Raw genomic sequence first — 25,731 nt, 5'->3', positions numbered from 1 at the left:
AGAGATGGGGTCTTTGTGACTTGTTCCATCTGAGCCTCCTTGAATCCTAGAAACGACGACCGGGAGGAGATGGGGTCTTTGTGACTTATTCCATCTGAGCCTCCTTAAACCCTAGAAACGACTCTCTTTATATAGAGTGTCGTAGAGTAGTAAACAAGATAGCTATCAAATATTTTACGAGATCTTGAAGATAATATCATATATTTATTTTTTTATATATATTATCTCCTTATTTACATATATCCGACACCTAATAATTAACAAAATTTCGGTGTCAACAAATGCCCCCTTGAGACTTATTGTGGAGATTTGATATCATATGCAACTTGGTCTCGATATTTTTTTGTAGACTTTGAAAGCAAATTTGGTATGCCACCATTAAATCTACGAGTTTTGAGACTTGAAGATCGGAGATGAAGTGCGAAAATTGTCCCACCGAGCGTGCCAAAATTTGTTTACACAAGTTTCGAGTCTAAATGAATAAAGACGGGAAATAAAGTAACAAATGAATTTATATTAATATATGAATTTTGGGTACAATCTCTGTGTAACTATTTATAATAAAATAAACTAAGTCCTCTGATTCTGTTTCGCAGCTTGACGATGACACGTGTGTGACATCTGTAGGGTGACGTTTGATGACGTCGACTTGAGTTTGAATGCAGGGTGGCGTTGGTGATGTCAACCTGTATTCAAGAGTTTTGTTTGAATACACCTGAACGAGGGCTTATGAAGCTTAATCCTGTTCAAATGTGTTTGAGTGTATCTGAACAAGTTGACACGTGTTTAATGTGCTTGTTGACTTACTTCAGAGAGAATTCTGTTTGAGTTTATGAGCTCTTGGAATAATGATTTCTCGATTCCCCCGATTGATGGAGGAATGATGTATTTATAGGAGATGAGAACCCCTTGAGTGGACTTAGTAGGTTTGGTCTTGGCCCATTCAATGACTTAGAAGTCTTTTAACCTGATCCATTTAATTTATTTTATAACCCGAATTGTATTTAATTAATTCGGATTATTTATTTGGGTGAGCCAAAAATAATAAATTAAAATGGATCATTCATATGATTTTAACCCAAATTAATTTATTTAATTTAATGTATGGCACTTATAAAACTTCCATGTCTACCGTCATTTATAAGATTCTAGAGGTGAGAATAATTTGTTTATATTGGAGTTATCAAAATCCACAAGTTTTGCGAAGGATTAGTCGTCTCATTATTACCTAAGGTGGAGATTTGTGTACGATTAGTCGTCTCAGTATTTCCTAAGTCAAATGAGATTGACTTATATTAACAATTGTCATCAATATAAACTATAAACTAGAGATTTGTTGAATAGTAAACTCCCCATTGTCATCAATCTATAACTAGAAGCCAGAAAGAGTTCACTTTGCATTGTATGAAATTTTGAAACTTTTACTTTTACTCCACTTTTGTGATAGTGTACCTACCTACTCATAGGTATTTTATGAAGTCATAGACTCGTAGCTAGTCCTTTCTATTGCAAGAGAAGAGAAAATGTGAGGTGAGAGCAATGACGAATCTAACATTTTTTATAAGTGGGTTCAAATAATATAAACAAATTATATAGAAATTATTCATAAATTAACAAATTACATGAAACTATATATATGATTGACACATATATAAATACTACTGGTAGTTGCCCTGTTGTCATATCATCTCCAAATATCATATTGTGATAGGCGGAAAGAGATTGGGGATTGAGATTTGTAGGCGCTGAAGTGACTTCAAAAATGCCTCTTCGGATGATAAATGTATCTCTGAACGCAAATTATCTACAATAGCCGGTGAAATTTGTGTCACCTTCTTGTGGCACATTGGAATGAGTCACGGAACATAATATAGGATGCCTCTTGCTTGTATGCTTAAATCTGAAACTACCCTAATCAAACTCTTAAAGGACTTCAAAATCTGATTGAAGTCCTTCAATTTCTTGCCATTTAGGTGGGAAGTTCGCCATGCCTTGAAAATAAAAAAATAAATAAACATATCTGATTAGCTTTAAAAATCAAGTTAATAAAATTAGGTTAGAAATTAGGTTATACTTTCAACTTACTGGAATTTTGAGATGTAAAAAGAGTAGCAGCATCAGCGGAAAGATAAACGGCGGATGGAAGCAACGGTGCAGGAAGAAAAAGAAGGAAAGAAGAAGAAAGATGAAGGAAAAAAGGAGAAAGAGAAGGAGAAAAAAACTCTTATCCAAATAGCAGTAGTGCGGTACTCTACAAAATCAGTTTGTACTATATAAACTATGGAATACTAGTACTATTTTAATTTACATTTATTTAACATAACTCTAAATTTAAAAGGTGAGACTATTGGTCAATAAGTCTATTGTAAGAAAAAAGAAGGGAAAAGTAAGGTGAGTTGAAAGTTTTGGGAACATATATACATACATTTGATTTTATTAAAAGTGAATTAAGCAAAAGGTGAAAAAAAACAAAAGATTCGATATACTCATATGCTAGAAGTAAATCTGCAAACAAGATTCGAGGACATTGTAACATTGAATTGTCCTGAGTTGAAACATGCAACAAGCAAAGTATTATCTCATTATTAATGATATGTTGAAATCATTTTTATTATGAAATTATCTAAAGAACTACCTTTTAAATTACTATTTTTGCGAACAACTACTTTTTACTTTAAAGTTTGCGAACAACTACCTTATATTGAGTTTTTGTTTTGATACCATTACCATTTGATAGATTCCGTTAAAATTTCCATTTAATTACTAAATCCAAATTCATTTTTCCTTCTTAAAATTGAAATAATTGATCACACTCGGATCATTTCCTAAAATCAATTACTTCATCGCTTGTAAACTTAGTTAAGTCAAATGAGATTGATTTATATTAACAATTTTCATCAATATAAACTATAAATTAGAGCTTTGTTGAACAGTAAACTCCCTATTGTCATTAATCTATAACTAGAAGCCGAAAAGAGTTCACTTTACATTGTCTGAAATTTTGAAACTTTTACTTTTACTCCACTTTTGTGATAGTGTATTTACCTACTCATAGGAATTTTATGAAGTTGTAGACTCATAGATTGTCCGTTCTATTGCAAGAGAAGAGAAAAGGTGAGGTGAGAGCAATGGCAAATCTAATATTTTTTATAATTGGGTTCAAATAATATAAACAAATTATATAAAAATTATTTATAAATTAACAAATTACATGAAACTATATATATGATTGACACATATATAAATAAGTATATTGATACGGAGTAGATATTAAATTACTCATAATTTTCATATTATCTCTCGTATTAAATCAATCATCTTTTAAATATTTTAACGAATTTTTTTTAAAAAATTAAGTGGGGTCAATTGACCCTATAACTTTGACCTTAGATCTGCTCCTAGGTGAGAGATTTGCAGAACATACATACATTTGATTTATTAAGAATTCATTAAGCAAAGAGGTGAAAGAAAACAAAAGATTTGATATACTGCAAGTAAGTCTGCAAAGAAGATTCGAGTACCATGTACTGTAACATTGATTCTTCTGAGTGAAACACGGAACGAGTGAACTACGATCTCATTAATGTCATTATTAGGTATATTGAAATTATTTTTATTAATACTCCCTCCCTCAGTCTTTATTTACTTGCTACATATTCCCTCCAATCCAAAATACTTGCTATATTTGCCGAGTCACATCTTTAAATGTTTATATCTTAATTTATATGTAAGAAAAAATTATAAAAACTACATACTGTATTTGAAAAGTACTTGTTGAAATGAATCAAACAAGATCCCACATGACTATGTTTTGATCTATATATATAAAAATAAAAACATTCAAACTTACAAAGTGAATAGTGCATGCTAAGCAACTATTTTAAATCATATGGAGTATAATTCATGATATAAGTGTTTAAACTCATTTCGCGAAAAAAACGTAAAAAATGGGATGTAGCAAATATTTAGAGATAAAGGGAGTAATTTGGTTGTTAGAATCTTGCACTCCCGGGTGGGATTTAGGGGTTTCTTCCCCTTTTGTGGGATTTAGGGTTTGTTCCCTTTTGTGGATCTAGAGTTTGTACCCCTGTAGTGGGATTTCCTGACGTCGAAAGATTGAGTCCATTGATGGTGTTTTGTGCAATATTGAATCAAATGTCAGATCAAGGAGTACAATCTGTTGAATCAAGTGTTGTTCGATTCAAAAACTACCAAGAATCGTTAGGCCCCCTTGCAGTAGGCTGTAGAAGACAGCGTTGTAAGAGATGAGTAGAAGGTAGGGGGCGAAAATTAAAGAGAGAAGAGAAAAAGATTGAGTTGAAGAGGGGAGATGAAAATGAAGGGATGAAATGTGCAGGGAAGATGAAGTATAAGTTTAATGAAAAAATCAAAGAGAGATAGTGTAATAAAAATTAATAATGTAAGAAACATGTGGCACTTTGATTAGAGAAGAAGATAGAGAAGTGTAATAGGATGTAGACATGTATCTTTCTTAATTAGAATTTTTATATACTAAGTATAGATATAGATATATGAGTAATGTTATAAGCTTGTTATCTCAATTAAAACCACTTAAAACAAATAGCTATACTTTTCAAATAGATTTGTCCATAAATCACCCCAAAAGCGAAATTTAGAAAAAGTTCTAGGATTATATCATTTATTGTGTCTTAATAAAAAATGATAAAAAAAAATTATTCATTATAGCTTTATTTATTATGTTACATATAGTACATTGTTATAATTCCTTGGATCCATTTAGCTTTTGAAATTTGCACAAGCTAGATAATGAAAAATAGTCATATTTGGCTTTTCGAGGAATAACCGAATATTTGTTCATAGTCAATCAAATAAAATGATTACTATAATTTGATAATGTCTTTAACAGCAAATGCATAGTAGTCAAACACAACATACAACCTTGGTTTGGTGCACGATGTTATCTTGTACAAGTAATAAAATATAACCTACAATTATATGCTATCTTAAATTGCGGATCCATCAATTAATTTATACGCCGGTCTCTCAATTACTTTTATTAGTAGCCATGTAGGCATTTGTAATTGTAATTAGTGAGTGTAATGATGTTTCGTGGTCCCCGTGATTAATTTAGACATACTTATAGGTTCAAATGAGAAAAGCTATGTTCAATTTATATATCTATATCTATACTTAGTATTTAAAAACACAAACCACAATCTATACTAAGCCACATGTCACCATAATCACTCATATGCCACATGTTACCTCTCTTAATCCTTTCTTTTAAAATTCCCATTTATAATAAATTGAAGTTAAACTAATTAGTGTTCATTACATTAATAAAATAGTCTTTTCATCTCTTAAACTTAAATATAACTTAAACCAATGTGTCATTTCATTCCCTACAATATCTATGTATATATACCTTATTAAATTTCACAACAACACCGACACTTTTTAAAAAAAATAACCTAAGCAACAACCCGTGCATCGAACGGGTCAAAAGGCTAGTTTTGACTTAATTTCAAGAAAATGTTTAAATGTAAGATAATTTCAGATAAAATAAGTAAATAAATAATTTGGACAAAAAAAAGGAGATGGAGGAAGTAAAACAAAGGAATTTTATTATTCTGGTAAATAATTATTCAGTATAATCAATAGCTAACAAGTGTATCTTTATTAATTATTGTAATTACTTTCATTAGTAGTTATCACCCTCTTGTCGTAAAGGTGATGAGATTGAGCAACTCTTATTAATTAATCGTGCAAATGCGCAATGCATGTGGTCATTTTAAAGCTTAAGTAAACCCTAATGATGTATGCGATGTTGTGGATGTATTTGCTCTTAAATAATTATTGCTTTTATTGTCACGATGTTTATAATACATAAAATTCTTTCATATTAACCGTGGCTCGCTAAAGATAACAATGCGTTAATTCATCAGTGTTATTATTTTATTAATAGATAATAATCCCTACATTTCATTGGGTTTTTCCTACTATTTGTTTTCATTTGTTTCATGAAATGTATCTAATTTTCATTATATATATAGTTTCTTATTTAATAATAAAATGTATTAGCCAAAATAAAATTGGCCAACTCGAAAAAATCTTTAACGAACCCTATAAAATTTGTCACATACATTTAGAAAAAAATGTAAAAGTCAAAATGTAGCGAATATATAAACGAAGGAATAATAATCGAAGTCATGAAAATTCACAATCCATTGGGATTTGGGAGTTATAAGTCAATGTGAGCTCGTTAGGTGGTAGGTTACTTCCCTTAATTGGCCGTCGCCGGCGAAGGTCGAAGTTAATATAGTTTATATTTTGTCGCTTGTAATGAAAACATACCACGAACGGTCATATGCAAATCAAGTGGTTGTTAAGTATCACAAATTTACACTCATTCATTTGTCGTCCAAAAAAATAATTATAATACGACAATCATTCAAAATTAACGTGGAGGAATTGATGCAACATATATAATTCTAATTTATTTTCGAATGAGAGGAATTATTTTAGACAATGAACCAATATTCGATGTTACAATGTTGAATAATACCTATAAAATTTATGACGAATTAAGGCCAAGTAGGCCAACTAGTCGAATTAGCTAGATAACAATTATGAATCTAAATTGGTAAGATTATTTCCAAGCCCCATAATGTATAAATGTGTATAGCCTTTTAATGGAAAAGCACAAATCTAGGCGAATGGATTGAGAAACTCATGATCAAGTCCTATATTGCTGTTGTAGTTGTACGATTGTATTATTTATGTGTCTTGGTGAATAATTGATACTAGGAAAAATTATTTGTGGATTATTTGTTCAATGATTGTACTTGAATTAATATTATCGCCGAAAAGGAGGGAAAAAAAATTAAAAAAACATTAAGTTAAGGAATTACTATGTCATTTTGTAGTAACAGATAGATTAATCAAAAACTTTTATATACTTATGATGTAGAGGTGATCAAGTTGAGCCATGCCCGTTGGCTCGGCTCGATTTAGGGCGGGCATTGGATAACTTTTTCCAGTCCGAAATTGGGTCGGGCCCGACCCGAATTTTTTTTGAAATTTTGGACGGGCTTAGAAAATCAATTTTATGCAATTATTTTTTTATATATGGCCTAGCCCGAAAAGCTCGCATGGCCCGCCTAATTTGGGCGGGTTTGGGCACATTTTCTGACCCAAAGTTTGGCCCAACCCGATAAATGGGCATATTCTTTTACCTTGTCCCGACCCGGCCCGCCCACTAATCACCTCTAATCTGATGTACAGTAATATTACTGTACATCGAGGTAACTTTTGTTGAGTTTAGGGTAATTTTTGTTGAATTTAGAGTAACTTTTATCCATAAAGCTTAAATAACTTTTATTTATATCACGATAACTTATATATACTAGGTAACTTTCATTCACTATAAGTTAACTTTTGTTTATTTTAAGGTAACTTTGAGCGGATGTACAATATTTTATTTTATTGCACATCTGATTTTTTTAAATGTTTGTCTAGACTAATTAGTTTAGATAATAATTGTTCTTAATTAAATTAAGATGTTTTTGCTTTATCGAACGATTTATATGAAGGCCATGAAACCAATTACGATGTTAGAAAAAATCTTTCGCCTCTCCTCTCCTCCTCTCTTCTAAGGTTTCTCTAAATCTTGGCCGTTTAGGCTTTAAACTTTATTTAGTTTTACAATTTAGATTTCAATAAATCTAAACAAGTAGTGTAGATATTTGTCCGTCTCCCTATGGTGGAGTCGTTAGTTTTAGTTAGTTTAGTTGTTCGGTTATGTTTAGGGTTTGTTTGTGTGTTAGGATTTATCAAAAAGGTAATCATCTTTTGCTCTATTGTCAGTTCTTTGGTAAAGATTTATTCGGTATTGAACGGTTGTCAAGTTTTCAAACTCGTTTAAGCAAATCAGATGAAAATCATCCTTACAACTACAACAAATCGTTAGACCGTCTCTCTGAAAAGTATGTGCGCGAGAGATGTACCACACTGAAAGATCTTTTCAACAATCGTAGCTTTGATGAAGGAAACCCTAATTTGATTCAATTTTATGTATTTGTTAATTTAGATTTCATTTGTAGATTTCGCATGACTTTTTATTAATGAATTGATTTGTTAAAAAAAAAATAAAAAATTACAATATTAGAATATTCAAAATGTGAATAGTCCGACTCTCCCATGTTGGTGTAAAGTAGAGAGGATGTTTAGTGCGTTAACACTACGCCTATGGATACTAATTGATATCTTAATTTAAGTTATTCGTCAATCAACCTTGCTAAATTATAGGGTATTTCCTAAAGTGAAGTCACATACTCATTCATCAAATTCGCTATTTTTCTATCTACTCATAATATTTCACATAATATTTATTTCCACAACGAAGTCGTATTTGTTTTTAATTTTTTTCATACTTCTTAAAACTTGTGCCATGTGTGATGTGTTCATATAGTAGTAGTAAATTGGGATAAGATAAGCAATATTATTTCAAATCCTTAAACTACAATAATAACTCAACTACAATACCCCTCCATCTTCTTAAAGATTATCCTATTACATTTTAACAAACTTTAGATATTAAACAAGAATTTTTACTATATTTATATGTAATCACGCAATCTATTTCAATGTCTACTATTAGAACATTAAAATTTACTTATAAAATACGGAATATATCATATATATCTGTATATTTTATAACATGATTATAAACTACAGAGTACGTTGTATGAAAAGTCAAATAAGACAATCTTTAAACGACGGAGATAGACAGGTAGTACACCTTACACTATACACTTATACACCTTAGAATCTTCCAAGCACTTTGTTGTTCTAGCCTGTGGCTGGCTGGTTTCCTGGTTAGGCACTTTCTTTTGAAGTCAATGGAAAAATGGGAAACAAAATTGCAATTATTATTTTAATACTCCAAAAAGAAAAAAATAACACGCAAAAAGAAAAAAAAAAAGTTGAGAAATAATCACCACTACTTGGCTAGTACCAAACTTGGTCTCTGGCGGCCCCTATATATAAACTTGCTGATTTTCAATTTGCAACCATACAATACTACCCCAAAACACTTAATTTTTATTTTGTTGTCCCAAACTTTTTAAAAATGGGGTCTGAAACACAAATTATTCACAATCACGAGCTCGATCAGCTTGTACATGTGTTCATGATCTCGTTCCCCGGCCAAGGCCACATTAATCCACTCCTTAGGCTAGGTAAGCGAATTGCCTCTAAAGGCTTTTTGGTTACTTTTACCACTACTGAGAACCTCGGCCAAGGTATCCGAGGTTCTAATGATGCTGTATCGGATCAACCCGTCCCTATTGGGGACGGGTTCATCCGATTTGAGTTTTTTGATGATGAATGGCCTGATGGTGACCCAAGGAAGTTTGATATGGATCAATATCTTCCACAACTCGAGGTTGTGGGCCGCCGTTGGGTACCCGAGAGACTAGCTGCTCTGGCCCAAGAGGGCCGGCCCGTTTCTTGCTTGATTAATAACCCGTTTATTCCTTGGGTTTCTGATGTTGCTGAGGAATTGGGTTTGCCTAGTGCTATGCTGTGGCCTCAATCATGCGCTTGTTTCCTAGCTTACTATTATTTCCACCACAACATGATCCCTTTTCCTACCGAAGACGCCCTCGAAATCGATGTCGAAGTTCCAACTCTACCCCTACTAAAATGGGACGAGATCCCAACTTTCCTTCACCCGACCACGCCTTATGCTTTCCTCAAAAGGGCAATATTGGCACAATACAAAAACTTATCTAAACCTTTTTGTATCCTTATGGATACATTCTACGAGCTAGAGAGGTCGACGGTGGATCACACCGTCGAACTTCTAGCTCCGACCCCGATCAGGACCATCGGGCCACTTTTTAAAAAGCCCATTCCTGGTGGGGCTCGGGTTCGGGCTGACCCGCTCAGGCCCAACCAGGACTGCTTAAAGTGGCTCGATGGAAAACCCGACGGGTCAGTAGTGTACATATCATTCGGGACAATCGTGTTCCCGCCACAAAAGCAGATAGACGAGATCGCGGCCGGTATCGAAGCGGCCGGGATCACGTTTTTGTGGGTGATGAAGCCACCCGCTAAGGAATCCAAGATGAGCCCGCACACTCTACCCGACGGGTTTTTGGATAGAATTGGCGATAATGGCAAGGTATGATTTTTTTCACTTTTTTTTAGCAATTAATTGTTTCTAAAATTCAGTACTAAACTAATTAAAAAAACAGTTAAAGATGAATAGTACCATGGGATTCTTTTCACCGACAAAACATTGAGATACGTGAATTTGTGAACTTTCCTCCTCTTTGTCAAAGTTAATTACTTTTCATGTAACGTGACTTGATTAAAACAAAACAATTCCAAAAATTAATGATCATTTTTTTTTAATAAAATGATGTCTTTTTGCAAATAGTAGTACTCCGTAACGTAGTTGGTATTTTTAAATTTAGATATTTCTTTGTTTTATTTAACAAATCTCAATTTTAAAATGATCATTTTTTTAATAATATGGTTAGGTAGGTACTTATTTAAGTAGTATTATAATGGTACTTGGTCTAAGAAATTCTTGACCAAAATATAGAATATTGGGATCCCTCCTTGTTTCGTTTGTTTGGTGTTGGTTCAATGAAACATAATGTAAATGGGTCAATAACATCGATGTGATCGATCTACTCTGTAAATCCGTAATTGTCTAGCTCGATTTTAGTACTTTCTCTTGTTTTCTATTAGTTGTTTCATTTATTTTTAAAAATGATCTTGTTAGTTTTTTTTTTCTTTTACTAATTCATCATAATTAAAGATAGTTTATACGCTATATCGAAAATATTAGCGAAGAAGTCGTGACAAAATTTAACGGAAGGAATACTCCAAACATTCATGGAGATTACCTTTACACACTAATCTAGTACAAAAGCAGAAAATATAGCGCTGACAAGTCGGGTGCTACATAAGTGCATTTGCCGTCACCTTGGTCCACATTACGGAGTATTAAATACTTCGTACAGTATAACCATATAAACGATATAGAAAAATATTATGAGTAGTAAAACAATTTGCCTTTTTCTTTCACTTAAAATGATAGGTTAGGGCGTGTTTTATTGACGTGATCCAACTAGTGTATTTAAACTTATTAGATTAGATAAGAACTTACGAAGTATTAATTAATGTAACCCATATTTCTAGGTTTTGGTTGGTTTAATATAGAATCATTCAAAATTGCACTTGTGAATTCTTATTGTTTTGCCTTGGGATTATCCAAACCTAAAAAACAAAAAATTTGTAACATCCCTTTTATTTCTGCCAAAAGTAAAGTAAACTTACGTAGTATTTTCTTTCAAAAAAAAAAAAAAAAACCCTGTGTTTCTGCAATAAATTCTAGTCCAAGATACCTACTATGGAGTACTATATTAATTTGAGTTGTTGGAATTATTTTTTTAATTGTAATGTTTGTTTTTTTTATTATTCAAAGAAAAAAAAAGTCTTTTGTTATGGTATGATTTTCATTATGAGGTTAGATTTTTTACCAGCTTACAAGAATTGACATACAGTTACATTGTTATGGACCAGTACATATGAAGATGACATTATGGGTGATGTTAATAATTGTGGTCATGTGGTGTAGTAATTTCGTGATACACAATTTAGTGAATCTAATAAATTGTCCTCACAAAATTGCAGGTGGTCCAATTTGCTCCACAAGAGCAAGTCCTAGCACACCCAGCCGTGTCATGTTTTGTGACACATTGTGGATGGAACTCGACTATGGAGTCACTCTCCTACGGAGTACCCATGGTAGCGTTCCCTTCATGGGGCGACCAAGTGACCGATGCAAAATTCATTTGCGACGTTTTCAAGACAGGAATACAACTTACTAGGGGTGAGCACGAGAAAAAGCTCATCACTAAGGATGAAGTCGAAAAGTGTTTGAGAGATGCCACCTCAGGACCTAAGGCAATTGAAATGAAGAAAAACGCTCTCAAGTGGAAGGATTTGGCAGATGAAGCAATAGCCGATGGTGGATCATCGGATAAGAATTTTGATTTTTTCATCGATCAAGTACGAAAGAGGGGTGAAATTGTTCTTGCAAATGCTAAGAAGGTTGCTAATGGTTTGCCTACTAAAGAAAATGGACATTAATTAATCTCCAAATGCATTGAATATTATGTGCTTGGATATAGAAGAAACTACAATTACTACAATGAGCCCAATTTGGCTGATTTTATGGGTAGGGGCAACTTATTTACACATTTTATTATTTTATTTTTCTTCTAATTTTCTATACCTTTGCACATTTTTTTTTTTCGACCAATATTGGAGTTACTTTATACTTTAGCCCGGCTCTTAGAGTGCGTGCCTATGGCAACGCTTGGATATAGGAAGGTTCCTTCACTTTAAAGTTAAATCATTTCATCAACTATGTGAGGCGTGAGCAATAACTGGAGGAATTTCTGGTTTTTTTTCTCCCCTTTTTTTTTTGGTTGTTGTATCTTTAATATTTACTATTGTGTAAAGTTATCTAATATCATTATTTAATTTATTCATATTGCTATTAATTTCTTCAAGTTGTTTGTTTTGATTATTAATAGTACAAGGTTTTGGAATAAAGTGTTAAACTATACATTATATCCCTACATCCTAATTGTTCTAAATTAACTTTTGTACTACTCACTCACGTGTCTTAAATATGCTACATTATGAATTGAAACATATAACAAATGCATACTAGTTAAAGTCATAGTCATTTTGCAAACAACAAAGACGAATGTTCTACATTATTGATAAAATGTGTGATAGATAATCGACCACTCTATAAAGCTAATGAGAGGTTCCTTCTACTAACACATGGTCATTGTTCTCGGACGGTATATTAATACATGCAACCGGAGCATTTATTTCTGTCTTTTTTTTCTCGGACCTTATCAGTGGACTCATATAATTAATAAACTAGATTAATCCCGTACGATTTACGGTTTTAAAATAAGAATTGAATTATATACTTTTAACACGTAATAAAAGAAAATAACTTCCTTATTTTTCCTTGACTAATTTCTAATTAAATATAACTATACAATTCCCGAAAGTGCATAATTTTCATATTTAATTAAGAAATTTCAATTGAATTATATTATTAACTATTGTTAACAATTTGTAAATAACTAAATAGCATAATATGTGTAGAAAACCCAAAATTTAAAATTTAAAAATTCAAATGGAATATATTTTCAAAGTTATGTTAAATAGAATAGCTTAAAAAGGAAAAAAAAAATGACATCATCCTTGCACTTTGAAGGGAAAAAATTAAATAAAAAAGTGATACGTAGGCAATGATGACATTAGCGGTTGTTATTTTAATATATATATATATATATATATATATATATATATATAAACAAAAATAGTAATTACTCTTAAAACTTTTATTTATCTAGAAAGTTCGAAAAGTCTGGTGAAATAAAATGGTATATGCGGTGATTCTAGAAAGAAAACTACTCCGTACTATCAATCGTTATCGTTTGATAACAATAATCGATAACGATCGATACAATAAAAATAGTGACTAAATATTGAAGATCAAATTCTAGCAGCCTAGACATAGTCAAGCATCACAACCACCAGATGATGACACCCTTGTATGCAATTGAACTGTAAACCATATACGAACAAAATAATAATTAGCAATCACGCCTTTAATCAGTAACAACTCCATATTTTCAAATACACAAGTAGTTGATTACTTGCACTCGTACATCACATTGCATGAAAAGTCATACTTAATTATGTAGTATTATTAATTAACACTGTTTAATTGCATTTAGGACGGAGTTGTGCGCTACAATTAAGTTTTAATTAATTATTATTGGATTATAAAATATATAATAGAATTAGATGATATATACGTGCTCGCTTGTTCGAGTTGTTTCTTTGCACGTTAGTAGAGTGGCATTTGATTTATCTTTAGAAGTTTTACATTACATGTCTTCATGTAATTAGAGCAAATATTCACATTTTCACATAGCATATATTGTATTATGACTTTTTTACCCGTGTTATCTCCAAAAAGGAGGCTAAAGTTGTTGAAAACCTTTATGACTTTCAGTCGTAAAGCATGAAATCAATTCTCATTAAATTAAGCTCATTATAGGAGAGTTATTTCTGAAAATCTCACCTATCTTATAATTTCCAACCTTGTTGATTGAGAGGTAATTAAAATCGATCTCCACTAGAGTGATATTTTGGGGATGAGATCTCTTATTATTTTGGGGATGAGATCTCTTATTCTTTGTTCCCCCTCGCTCTTAAAAGACCTTGTTTGCTGATTCGAGTTGGATTAACTCATGAGAAGTTTTAACTTAGGTCATGTTCTAATCAGATTATTTTCAGTTCAATTCAGCTCTAATAAGTCTAGTTCAATTCAGCTCCTAATTTCCTTCTCTCATAAAATATTCATTTCAGCTCACTTCAGTTCAGCTCTAATAAGTTCAGTTCAGTTCAGTTAATGTGAACAAACCCTTAATCAATCATGGGCAACGATTTTGTTAGATTTTTCTTTGATACAGTCATGTACCTTAAATCAAAGTATGAATAGTTGACCGGTCATGAATTATGAATAATACCCTTTGCTAGTTAATTCGGGCACAAACATTCTTATTAGGACCTTCGAAGTTCTTCTATGAAAGTACAAGTATTATTGAATTCTAAGTAGTATGTAAGTTGTGGTTATTGTAATTCTTGGTTTAATTTAATTAAATATTTTGATAATTATATGATATTAATAAAGACATTACAAACGAGTAATGTGACAATTGAATCCAAAAGATCGGACTTAAAATAGTGTTACATCCGTTAAAAACTTAAAACTTAATTTATTATCGTTTTGGTAATGAACTTTGTAAGAGCTACGGAAACACAAGTGATATGGATGGGTTGGAAATCTTGGAATTGCATGTGAGGATGTGGAAGGAGTACATAAGCCCCAGCAAGCAGTGCTGTCGCATTCACTTCTTTATTCTCCGGAAGATGCGGTAGAATATTTACGGAATCTCTCTAAATTAATATCGCAAGTATAATGTTGCATTATTACTCTCTCATATTCTATTTAGTTGACCTTACGTAAGACTTGACTCGCTTAATAAGATTTTATCATCAGATTATTTAGAGGTAAAAGTTCGAATCTTATGAGGTGAGAGTGCTTGGGAGGTGGAGATCTCTTATTTGTTAGATGCATGATTTAAATTTGAAGCTCGAGTAATAATGATTAAGTGAAAAAAAAAAGAACCGATTTATATTAATATTGCTTATTAGGTAATGTAATAGTCTAGTTTAGTACTCATAGGGAAACAATGTTTGATATAAGTTTTTTAACTTTAAACTTTTTAAATCTTTTGCATTAGCATAAGCACAACCTAGTGTTGCTAATAATATACATTCTTGTAGCGTAATTAAATGCTAAATTATGGGAGTTCATTATAACAACATAAGTAGAGCTTACACATTCTTTCAAAAAAAAAATAAAAAGTAGAGCTTACACATCCTAGGAAAGAGCAAAAACATGCTCTTTAGTCTTTGAGTAGAAGTGTTCAAATTGGTAAATAAGCTGTCCTTTTGATTTGGGCACGTTAACAACTCACAATGAATTGAAGTCCATATAATTAGTTCATAACTTCATACGTGTATTCTATGTATTTAATTCATTAGTCGTAACTAAATTATAAACACCAATAGGAATTATATAATTAAAGACCAATTCCCAATTGATTTGGACCGTTTACCAGGAATATAAATTAAGCTTGAGAGTTGTGGCTGGCAATTAGCAGAATGTTAGTGCTACTTAATCATTTTAAAATTATTGCTCTTTTAAAGTCAAGGAAGCATACTCTCCAACTTGCTCCTGTTATTTATATTTTCTTAATTGCCTTATACTTGTAGGTATTTATATAATTATTGAGAATTTGAATCGACATGATAACGATATTTCAATTGATTTTGATTGAGCTTGAATTGGCACCAAGTCATGCTAGTTAGCTACTTTAAGAAGGATCATAGCCCTAATTTGTACGTAATTCATCCGTTTCTTTTTATTTACCCCGTTTTCTTATTAGAATGTTTCACACGTTATATTTGCTTCACTTTTATTATTTTAGGTAAATTTTTTTTTTCAACGTAGTTTTTTTTAAGTCTTATACCCTTTAATGATTTATCTCTTGATAAATTTTTTGTGTACAGTAGTAACATGGAACAAGTTAGATGGGAATGAGGAATTACACTTTTCAAACATTTTTGGTATATGATTGGCCATGATGGCCTACTAATCACCCATTAATCCATTATTCCACATGTCAAATCAAAACTTCATCAAACGATACCTAAACTTATCCAAGAATTTGGGATAAGATGGTTGTGAATTGCACCATCGACTAATTTAATTTTGACATTGACATGCACTTCACATGAATTGGTTACTAATCAAGTAATCAAAACATACTAATTTTATCTATATTTTTAATTTTGACATTGACATTGACATTGACATGCACTTCACTTGGTTACTAATCAAATAACCAAAAGATACAAATCTGTATTATTGGTGATTTGGTGAGTGCCTGAATGGTTATATACATAGTGAATGTTTCGATCACTTATGGTAGAGGTAACATAAATTGGCCAAATATAATAACATGATACAAACTTAATATGAAGTAATTAGTTATATCTAATCTAATTAATTAAATAAGTTGAGTCAGTTTTGTTTCGAGTTTTCAAACACATATGACTTTTTTCAACTCGTTTCAATCACCTAGCTAAATAAATAAAAAGGTTCTATCACTATGACATGGGTAAGTTATACTAATTTGTTATATATTACGAGGTAAGCTAAATTATCATTAATATAATAGCTTAGCAAATTTATTTTCATTGTTGAACCTTTCTTGGTAATTTCAATTATGCCTTATAATAAACTAGAAATTGTTTTATACTCCCGGTATATCGTACACCCTTGACTATTTGCTCTCATTTTGATATTTGTTTTTCATTCTATCATCAAATGAAGAGCAAAAACTAACCTTGGGGTTAGTTAGGTGTACGGTACAGCTAGATGTATATAAAAATCTCTCATAATAAACTAGATAAAAGAAAATACTTGACCAAGTCAACGTGACTTAACTTTTGAATTCAACATATTTGAGTTAGTGTCAAGCATTTAACATTATAACATATATACAAAGTATTTACATACAAAGTCTCATCGTAAGAAAATTCTGAAGGTGATTATAATGAAATTGACATGACACGACCTATTCAATGGATTGATACGGAGAAGCAAAATTTGTTTTCTTGCACCCAGAGGCAGCCAGGGTATTATTATGTCGTGTACTCGATCGTGTCTATTTATGTTCTAGGATGATAGCAAAGGAAGATAATGATCTACAATTTTGTCCTTCAAAAGCGTGTCCTCTCTACTCCTAGAACTTGACAAACCCTTAAATCACAGGTAATTCTTTAAGAATGTAAACTACGAAGCACCATATACTTCGTATAATTTATACTCATCTAATATATTGAGTATTGACAAAAATGCAATATAAATACAGAATTGTTGTGTAAATATTCGGCAAGGACTACATTTGTCTGTATTTTTATGTTATGCCCTAAAGAATTATCCTCTTTTTCCAAAGATTATTTCGTTTATCTATAGTACATGATATGTACTCCACATTATTCATAAAGATTAAGATATGCTCCAAGGTTCAATAATAAAGATTAGTTTAATCGTTCGCTAATTGAAAGATTAAAAGTCCAATTCTTATTTATATGTGTCGAGAAATAATTAATGTATTTCCTCAGAAAAAAAAAAAAGAAATTAATGTAAATAGGAACTTTAATCTTCTATTTGACAAAGATGAACAAATAAAGTCACACACTGAATATGCAAAGCACGGGGAAATAAGTAGAATTTTTTAGTAGTTAGCTCACTATAATAAGCTTAAATTGGAAACAAAAGGAGATCTAACTAGAACATGGCTTAACAAAATGATATAGTATGGATTAAATTAGATTTTATAATGCACAAAATAGAAGGGGCTGTAACTATCTAAAAGGGTTTGTGGTTTTAAAGTATTAAGTTTTCTAATTTTGTCACTAATCTTACCTACTTCGGTTGATCCAATTAATTTGACATAATGGAAGATATCTCAAACTATTCAAACCTTTTACATGGTATAATTAAACTTTTCCTCGTGTTTTAAAAGTTATGCCTATCTAAAAAGTACATTGTTTCAAGAAAAAAAGTTCAAATAAGAAAAAATATATTATCCTTGTTACATATTATGTGCAACTTTTGAGTATTATTATTTATGAGAGTTAAAAATTCAAAATTTGCTTATCATATGAATAGAGGTAGTACTTTAGTATAAGAACTATCATTTTATGTAATTTGTTTAAAATGTTTCATTTTCACCATCTCTTTGCCACTATATTTTATTTGGTTTTTAGAGAGTCACAAAGGGCGAAGGTAAGAATCAATCCCAAAATCTTCTGAAATTAAAGGAAAACTCTAACCATTTAAGCTATCCCTTACCCTCCTCTTTGCCACTGATTTAAAAAAGGGACGTGCTAACAAATTTAATTGGCGATTCGAGAAATGTTCTATGACGAAAGAGTACAAGTAAGAGAAATCTTTTTACTTAAAGACACGGAAGAACCCGTGAAATATCCAAAATTTGAAAAATCAATGGCAAGATAATGAAAGCAATAGTTATCTAAACTAAGTTCGGTAAACTTTCCATTCTCACCACAATTTAATTGTTAATCTCCATCATTGTTATACTAGTGTACAAAAACTGAGCTTAGGTCATTTCTTTTTAGTGGCAAATTAAAGTGACAAATTGATTAAATGAAGGAAAGTTCTTTGTTTAATGGGTGGCGTAATCAATGAAGAATCTTTTTGAATATTACAATTTAAAGAACAAATGAACAATTCATGTTTGTCTATGAGGGTAAAGGAGTTACAATTGTCTGAAAAGTGTTGATGTTTTGGAAAGATGTTTATGTACTTTTCAAATTTTATTGCCCATTATCTCCCTTGATTTTGATTGACAAATAATCTCAATTATTGGAAAGTTGAGAAATTATCTTTTTTACTTAAAAAAAATTAAAATATAAGTAAGTTGTTGACGAATTGATAAAAAAAAATTGCTCACAAATGTCGACGAAAAAGTTGTTTCACTATTTAACGATGTCTAATATGTAATATCACATTCAAAATTTCTCCAACGGGGATTGAATATGATCAAGATGAGAAAGTGTTGTTAATAGAGAGAGCCAACATTGAATGAATTAGAAAATTTAAGGTTAATTATCAAACTTTAAATTTTTTCAATAATTCTAATATTAATAAGAATGGAAACAAGGAAATTATATCAACACATATAATGGCATAACGGATGGGTGGGTTGGGTTTGGTACCCAATGAAGGGTTGCTAACATAATAACATCTTAATATACGATAATATCAAGTTGGTGATTAAAGCCAACTTGGTGCCCGAAGCCATTTCCTTCGTGCATTGACTCACCCTAGTTATCGGGTGTTCATATGCCTTGCGTTTTCTAGTCTTGGTCTTGTTGCCTTGAATAGGCATGCCTTGGCCCTCATCGTGGTTTGTGTGGATGAGCATATTTTTGGACTGCTGATGCCAAATTTATGCATATTACGGGCCGGGAAATATGGGCCGGGCAATATGGACCGAACAACACTGTCGATCAAAACAAGGCCAGGAGTGCAGTTTAGATGATATTTATGTTGTTGACTTGTTGTACAAAGTAGTTTATGAATGGGAGAGTGTATAGTATATGACACACATTGCTATGTACCGTAAATGTAATGTATTGCTATGTATTAGTGTAGTACTCCATTATAATTTCTTAACTAAACTTTATCCTTTCCCTTTATTTTCACCCAGTTTCTCTCTCCTTCCTATGGCTTTCCCGTTTCCTCTTTTCCAAGTTCTCTCTTATAATCTATTACTTTCCTCCATTGACGAGTTTGAAGCTTGAAGCATGTAATTTAGGAAAATGTCCTTGTCTACCTCAATGATTCAATTTAATTCATTGTTTTTGTTATTTTTAATTTCTCTTCTAATTAATCTAAATCCTAATTAATATGCGTTTACATATACGAATCACCCATTTACTTTTGATTCTACAAAATCAATATTAGAATTTAACAAAATAATCTTTGATAATTATAATAAGAAAAAATAACTGAAATTGGTTTATGATTTTATTTTATTTTATTATTTTATTTTATTTTTTATTTTTTAATTCTCATCATCATTGATTATGAAGTACATTATATTGCAAGCCTACAAGGCACTGTAATCCGTTTTAAAAATTGTGAATTGAATAAAAATGAGTTTTCCATCACACAAATTTCAGCACAGTTCTTTGCAACTTAAATAAAAAGGAGCTAAATCAGGAAAAAAAGGGATTGATTGGGGAAAAAATTTGAGCCAAACTGGCCTAGGCTAATTTTTAAAATTGCAAATATTAAATAATATTTTTAATTTAAAGTATTATTAGTGGTACATAGCAGTACATTGCGTTAGTGGTACATATCGATACTTGTCATTTACTATAGAATTTTTGCAAATGGAATATAAGAAGAAATCAGATCCCTTTTCCAATGGTTATGTACTTCGATCATTGTTTGTTGAATTGAAATATAGTGTCGACCTTACATATAGTCAGCAATTCAAGCAAATAAGCATCAACAGAGTAAGTTAAAGCAACGCTTTAAGTTTAACAAATCATATCGACTTCTATGAAAATTCTACAATGTCATTCTTTAAAAAAACACCACAATATGCTAATGTATCTGATTGGCCCGTATTTAGCATCTTTATTTTCATTTTGAATTATTTTTAATGTCCATAATGTATTAAAATTGTTTTTTTATGTATTCTTTTTAACACATGTATTTTTTTTAAGAAATACATAATTATAAAAAACTATTTTTATAATATTAATTAATTTTCAAAATTATAATTATAATTAATAAACACAAAATTAAAATTATTCATCATTGTTCATCATGTTCTTCATTCATGTCATAGATTAGCCACCCATTACCAAAATCATTTTTAATTGCTGATAAATTCTCAAATCCGGCCTGAAATCGGGATAAAAATTCGTAAATCAATTGTGTTTTTGCGTTTCATTTATTGAAAATTTTGAATTTAGGTTTTTGTTTATATAATCTCAACAACAATATCATTTTAAGTATTTGTTAAGGAAGAATCTCATAGGTGTTTTGCAATATCACGATGGCCGACAACATAGTGATTTAGGTTGACTGACGGGCGTTTTTTCGACTGTATAATCGGAGAAGACAACCTTTCTTTCTTTCTTTTTTTTTTCCCTTTTCGAGCCCCTCTGCTTGATCCGAAAAAATCTAATGATTTGTTTGCGAACTAGTTTGTCACTTAAGTATTTACCTATGTTTACTTTGAACATTACCTGAATAATATACGATGATATTTTAGGTCATTACATAAGAAAAACAATTTTTTTATATAATCTATTTGTATTTAAGGCATTTACCTATGCTTACTTTGAGCATTACCTGAATAATATACGATGATATCAAGTTGGTGATAGAAAACCATCTTTTACGAGAGCATGTTCTGTACACCCAAGTAATTTGCTCATTGATTTTTGCTCATTTATTAAATGAGAAAAAATTAATGAGCAAATTACACGGGTGTATAAAACAAATTCTAATCTTTTACAACTCTTGACTATGAACATAGCAAAATTTCGTGCATTATAACCTTTAAATTTAGCCCCTTTACTCAAAGGGGCCCCTGTAAGCCAACTTAGTGCCCGAAACCATTTCCTTCATGCATTAACTCACCCTAGTTATCATGTGTTCAGATGCCTTGGTCTTGAACCCTCAATTCTCTTAAGTATTTGCATTTTAACTTTTTAAGGATTAGGTAATTTGATGTCCTCAGCGTGTCATCGTGGTTTTTGTGGATGCACATATTTTACGTAGGCATGTACAAAACTATCCGAGAATCCGAAAATCCGATAATCCGATCCGCAACCGATCCGAATTTTTGGATATCCGATCCGAGTTTTCATTTCGGATCGGATATCCGATCCGAAAAAGCGGATATCGGATGCGGATTTGGATATTAATTTTCATAATTTCGGATATCCGATATCCGAAATATAAAGCCTAAAATAGTGAAATATATATAAAATTTTTAAATTGTTCATATAAAACTAACCCTGTATTATTAACTTATTGTAATATTCTTAATATATTTGATGATAATATTAATTGCAAAAGGACTACTATTTTTGTTAAAATATTTTGTACAACTTAGCGATAAAAAAACGGTAAAATTAGTGAAATTTAGAAAGTAATCATAACAATTTTACTTAATATTGGATAATGGATATCCGAAGCATCCGATCCGAAAATTTTGGATATCCGAATATCGGATATCCGAATTTTTCAAATCGGATTTGGATATCAATTTTTGATATCCGAGTCTTCGGATATCCGATCCGAAATCACATTTCGGATCGGATATCCGATCCGTGAACAGGCCTAATTTTACGTATGCCAAATTTATGCATATTGTGCCAAAAAAGTGACAATGACCCGGAGTACTACAGTGTTCCTCGTGGTGCACGAGGCCGAAGGCTAACTCTACTACCATAAAAGAATGAATTCGAAAGAACCCAATTTACTTTCCTACTAAGAATCAAATCTACATAAAAAATCAGTACTTTTATCAATTTTACAAAATGCAGAATCATAAACTACCAACCAAATTCGTTTCAGAATGTTTGGTTAAACCGAAGTTTGATGAAACCATTTACGAATTAACAAAACAGCCGTACTTTTTAACCCCTCTTGATCTACTCATGCTTTTCAAAGATCCCATTCAAAAGGGCCTTCTTTTTACTACCCTTAATACTACTAATGATACTACAACAAATGTTGTCTCTCATTTGTTTGAGAAGCTCAAACACTCACTCTCCCATGCCCTAGTCCATTTCTACCCGTTAGCGGGTCGTTTAACAACGCAAAAATATCCCGAGGAGAACGCTTGTACGATCTCCATCGACTGCACCGAGGGCGGCCTTGGAGCGAGGCTCATCCGTGCTGCCGCCCTCGGCCTCACCGTGTCTGATATTCTCTCGTCTACTGATGTCTCTAAAGACGGGGTTCCATTTTTTTTTGATCTAGGTGAAAAAAGGAATAATTATGATGGTCATACAAGAGCTCTACTATCAATTCAGGTAACAGAACTCCTAGATGGTGTGTTCATTGGGTTTAGCATGAACCATTGTGTAGGAGATGGCACCACTTTTATCCATTTTATCAATATGTTGTCTGAAATATTTAATTTTGATGGTGATCTTGCTAGTGTAAAGGAGGTTATACAAATCTCACGTCCACCCATCTTTAATTATAAGCCATGGAATGTTAATAAGCACGATAACAAAGATGTTCCGGTCATTAAATTTCCGTATCTTAATTTTGATCAATATTTAGATGGTGATAATAATTATGAATCTGAACGATTAAGTGAGAAAATCTTCCACTTCTCATCAACATCAATGGCAAAACTTAAAGCCGAGGCCAATCAACAATGTGGGACAACTCACAATGTTATATCGTCTTTTCAAGCCTTAAGCGCGCTTGTATGGAGGTCCATAACGAAGGCTCGAAACTTGCCATTGGATCAGCCAGCCATATGCATCATAGCTGTGAATGCTCGCCCTCGGCTTAACCCACCCCTTTCGGATGACTACGTTGGGAACTTTATTAGTGGAGTTCATGGAGCTTGCAAGGTGGATCAGTTATTGGGCCATGATTTGGGCTGGGCTGCAATGAGTTTAAATAAATCAATTACGGCCCATAAAGAAGAACAGGTACTTGGTTTTTTTAAAAGGTTTATCGATGCCCCAAAAGTCATGGCTCCCTCTAAAGGAGTGGATCCTTTAGGAGCGAATAAGGTTTCGATTGGAGGGTCGTCAAGGTTTGATATGTATGGACCTCAATTTGGGCTGGGACGAGCTTTGGCTGCTCGCGTCGGGTTTGGAAAGAATGAAGATGGAAAGGTAAATGCAAACCCGGGATGTGAAGGAGGAGGAAGTGTAGATTTGGAAATGTGTCTTAAACCTGAGGTTATGGCAGCCCTTGAAACTAATGAGGAGTTCATGTGCTATGTAACATCAACCTAAGAAACTGCTTTACTTTCAACAGTAATCGAGTCTTATTTCCTTGCAACAAAGTGGCTGATGCTATGTCGTCTATCCTTTTATTACTTGGAGTTATGATTTTTGTACATATCTTTAAACAACTAGATGCAGAATATTGAAGTCTTTTTATTCGTTTACTCGCATCTGATATGTACTCTACAGTCAGCCTCCAAGGCTCAATAATACTTCGTAATGAATAGCTTAATCGTTTTGCTACGTACTTGAAAGATTAAAAGTTCGATTCTTATTCCACTTTAATTTTATCTTTTTGTCTAGAAATAAATATTGACAAAGATGAACAAATCACACACTGAATATGCGAAGCACTTGCTAATAATTAGAATATTTTAGCTCACTATTAAAGGACAAGAAATAAGCTCTAATTAGTAGAAACAAAAGGAGATTTCACTGGGACATGGCTTAACAGAATGATAAGGTATGCTGGATTAAATTGATTGTATATGCACATATGGAAGGGGATGTAACTAAGTAAATGGGTTTACGGTTCTAAAGGATTGCTTGTAACATAAAACTCTAATATGAAAATTGTGTTCATTTAGATTTTTATACCTATTTAGTTAGTGAATTAGATTGTTTAAGAAAAAAATTCAAAGAGAAAAAACTTTTAGAGACTAAGGCCCTGTTCTCATCAGATTATTTTCAGTTCAGTTCAGTTCAGCTTCTAATTTCCTTCTCTCATAAAATATTCATTTCAGTTCAGTTCAGTTCAGTCAATGAGAACAGACCCTTAGTATACATTTATTTTCTGGAATTTGTTCAAAGTGTTTCATTTTCACCATCTCTTCAATCTTCGCCACTATGTTAAAGAAGTGACGTGTTAACAATTTTCATTGGCCATTCGAGAATTGTACTATGACGAAAGAGTACAAGTAAGAGAAATCTTTTTACTTACACGGAAGAGCCCGTGAAATATCCACATCAAAATTTGAAAAATCAATGGCAAGATAATGAAAGCAATAGTTATCTAAACTAAGTTCGGTAAACTTTCCATTCTCACCACAATTTAATTGTTAATCTCATCGTGATACTAGCGTACAAAAATTGAGCTTAAGTCATTTCTATTGAAATTTGGTGCGCTTTTTTTTTTTTTTTAAATTTTTTTACAAATCTCAAGAATACACGATGCATTTGAAAGTTTTTAGAAAACATGGTGTATTTTTTAAAACCTCAGGATTACACAGAACAATTTCCCTTTAAAAAAAGCGACAAAAATAATAAGTGTATGTTAAAAAAAACGGAAGGAGTACCAAATTACCAATGCCATTCATTTAAACCGTTCTAAATATCCCTACATCCATTATTTTATTCTTTCGTCGATGACAATAACTATATCGATATTGATCCTCAACTACTCCATAACTTTACTTATATTAAAATGCAATAATGCATGTAATAATATCTTCATATTCGGTGCATACC

General features: G+C 31.8%; 2 protein-coding genes across 2 annotated transcripts; both read left to right on the top strand.

Annotated features, from left to right (window-relative positions):
* Window positions 1–9,035: 9,035 nt before the first annotated feature.
* On the top strand, window positions 9,036–12,575 carry LOC145589914 (gallate 1-beta-glucosyltransferase 84A23-like). Its single transcript, XM_081646620.1, has 2 exons — window positions 9,036–10,168; window positions 11,692–12,575. Exons 1-2 carry the CDS (start codon window positions 9,113–9,115, stop codon window positions 12,148–12,150), a joined length of 1,515 nt encoding a protein of 504 aa, XP_081502746.1. The 5' UTR covers window positions 9,036–9,112; the 3' UTR covers window positions 12,151–12,575.
* Window positions 12,576–22,789: 10,214 nt separating this feature from the next.
* Window positions 22,790–24,549, top strand: LOC145588225 (uncharacterized). Its single transcript, XM_081644875.1, has one exon. It carries the CDS (start codon window positions 22,828–22,830, stop codon window positions 24,271–24,273), a length of 1,446 nt encoding a protein of 481 aa, XP_081501001.1. The 5' UTR covers window positions 22,790–22,827; the 3' UTR covers window positions 24,274–24,549.
* Window positions 24,550–25,731: the final 1,182 nt, after the last annotated feature.

This window comes from Chenopodium album, chromosome 17 (genome assembly GCF_948465745.1).
Source record: "Chenopodium album chromosome 17, dcCheAlbu1.1, whole genome shotgun sequence".
Taxonomy (NCBI): domain Eukaryota; kingdom Viridiplantae; phylum Streptophyta; class Magnoliopsida; order Caryophyllales; family Amaranthaceae; genus Chenopodium; species Chenopodium album.
Note: the sequence above shows the minus strand (reverse complement) of the source record. Positions and strands in the feature narration are given on the sequence as shown.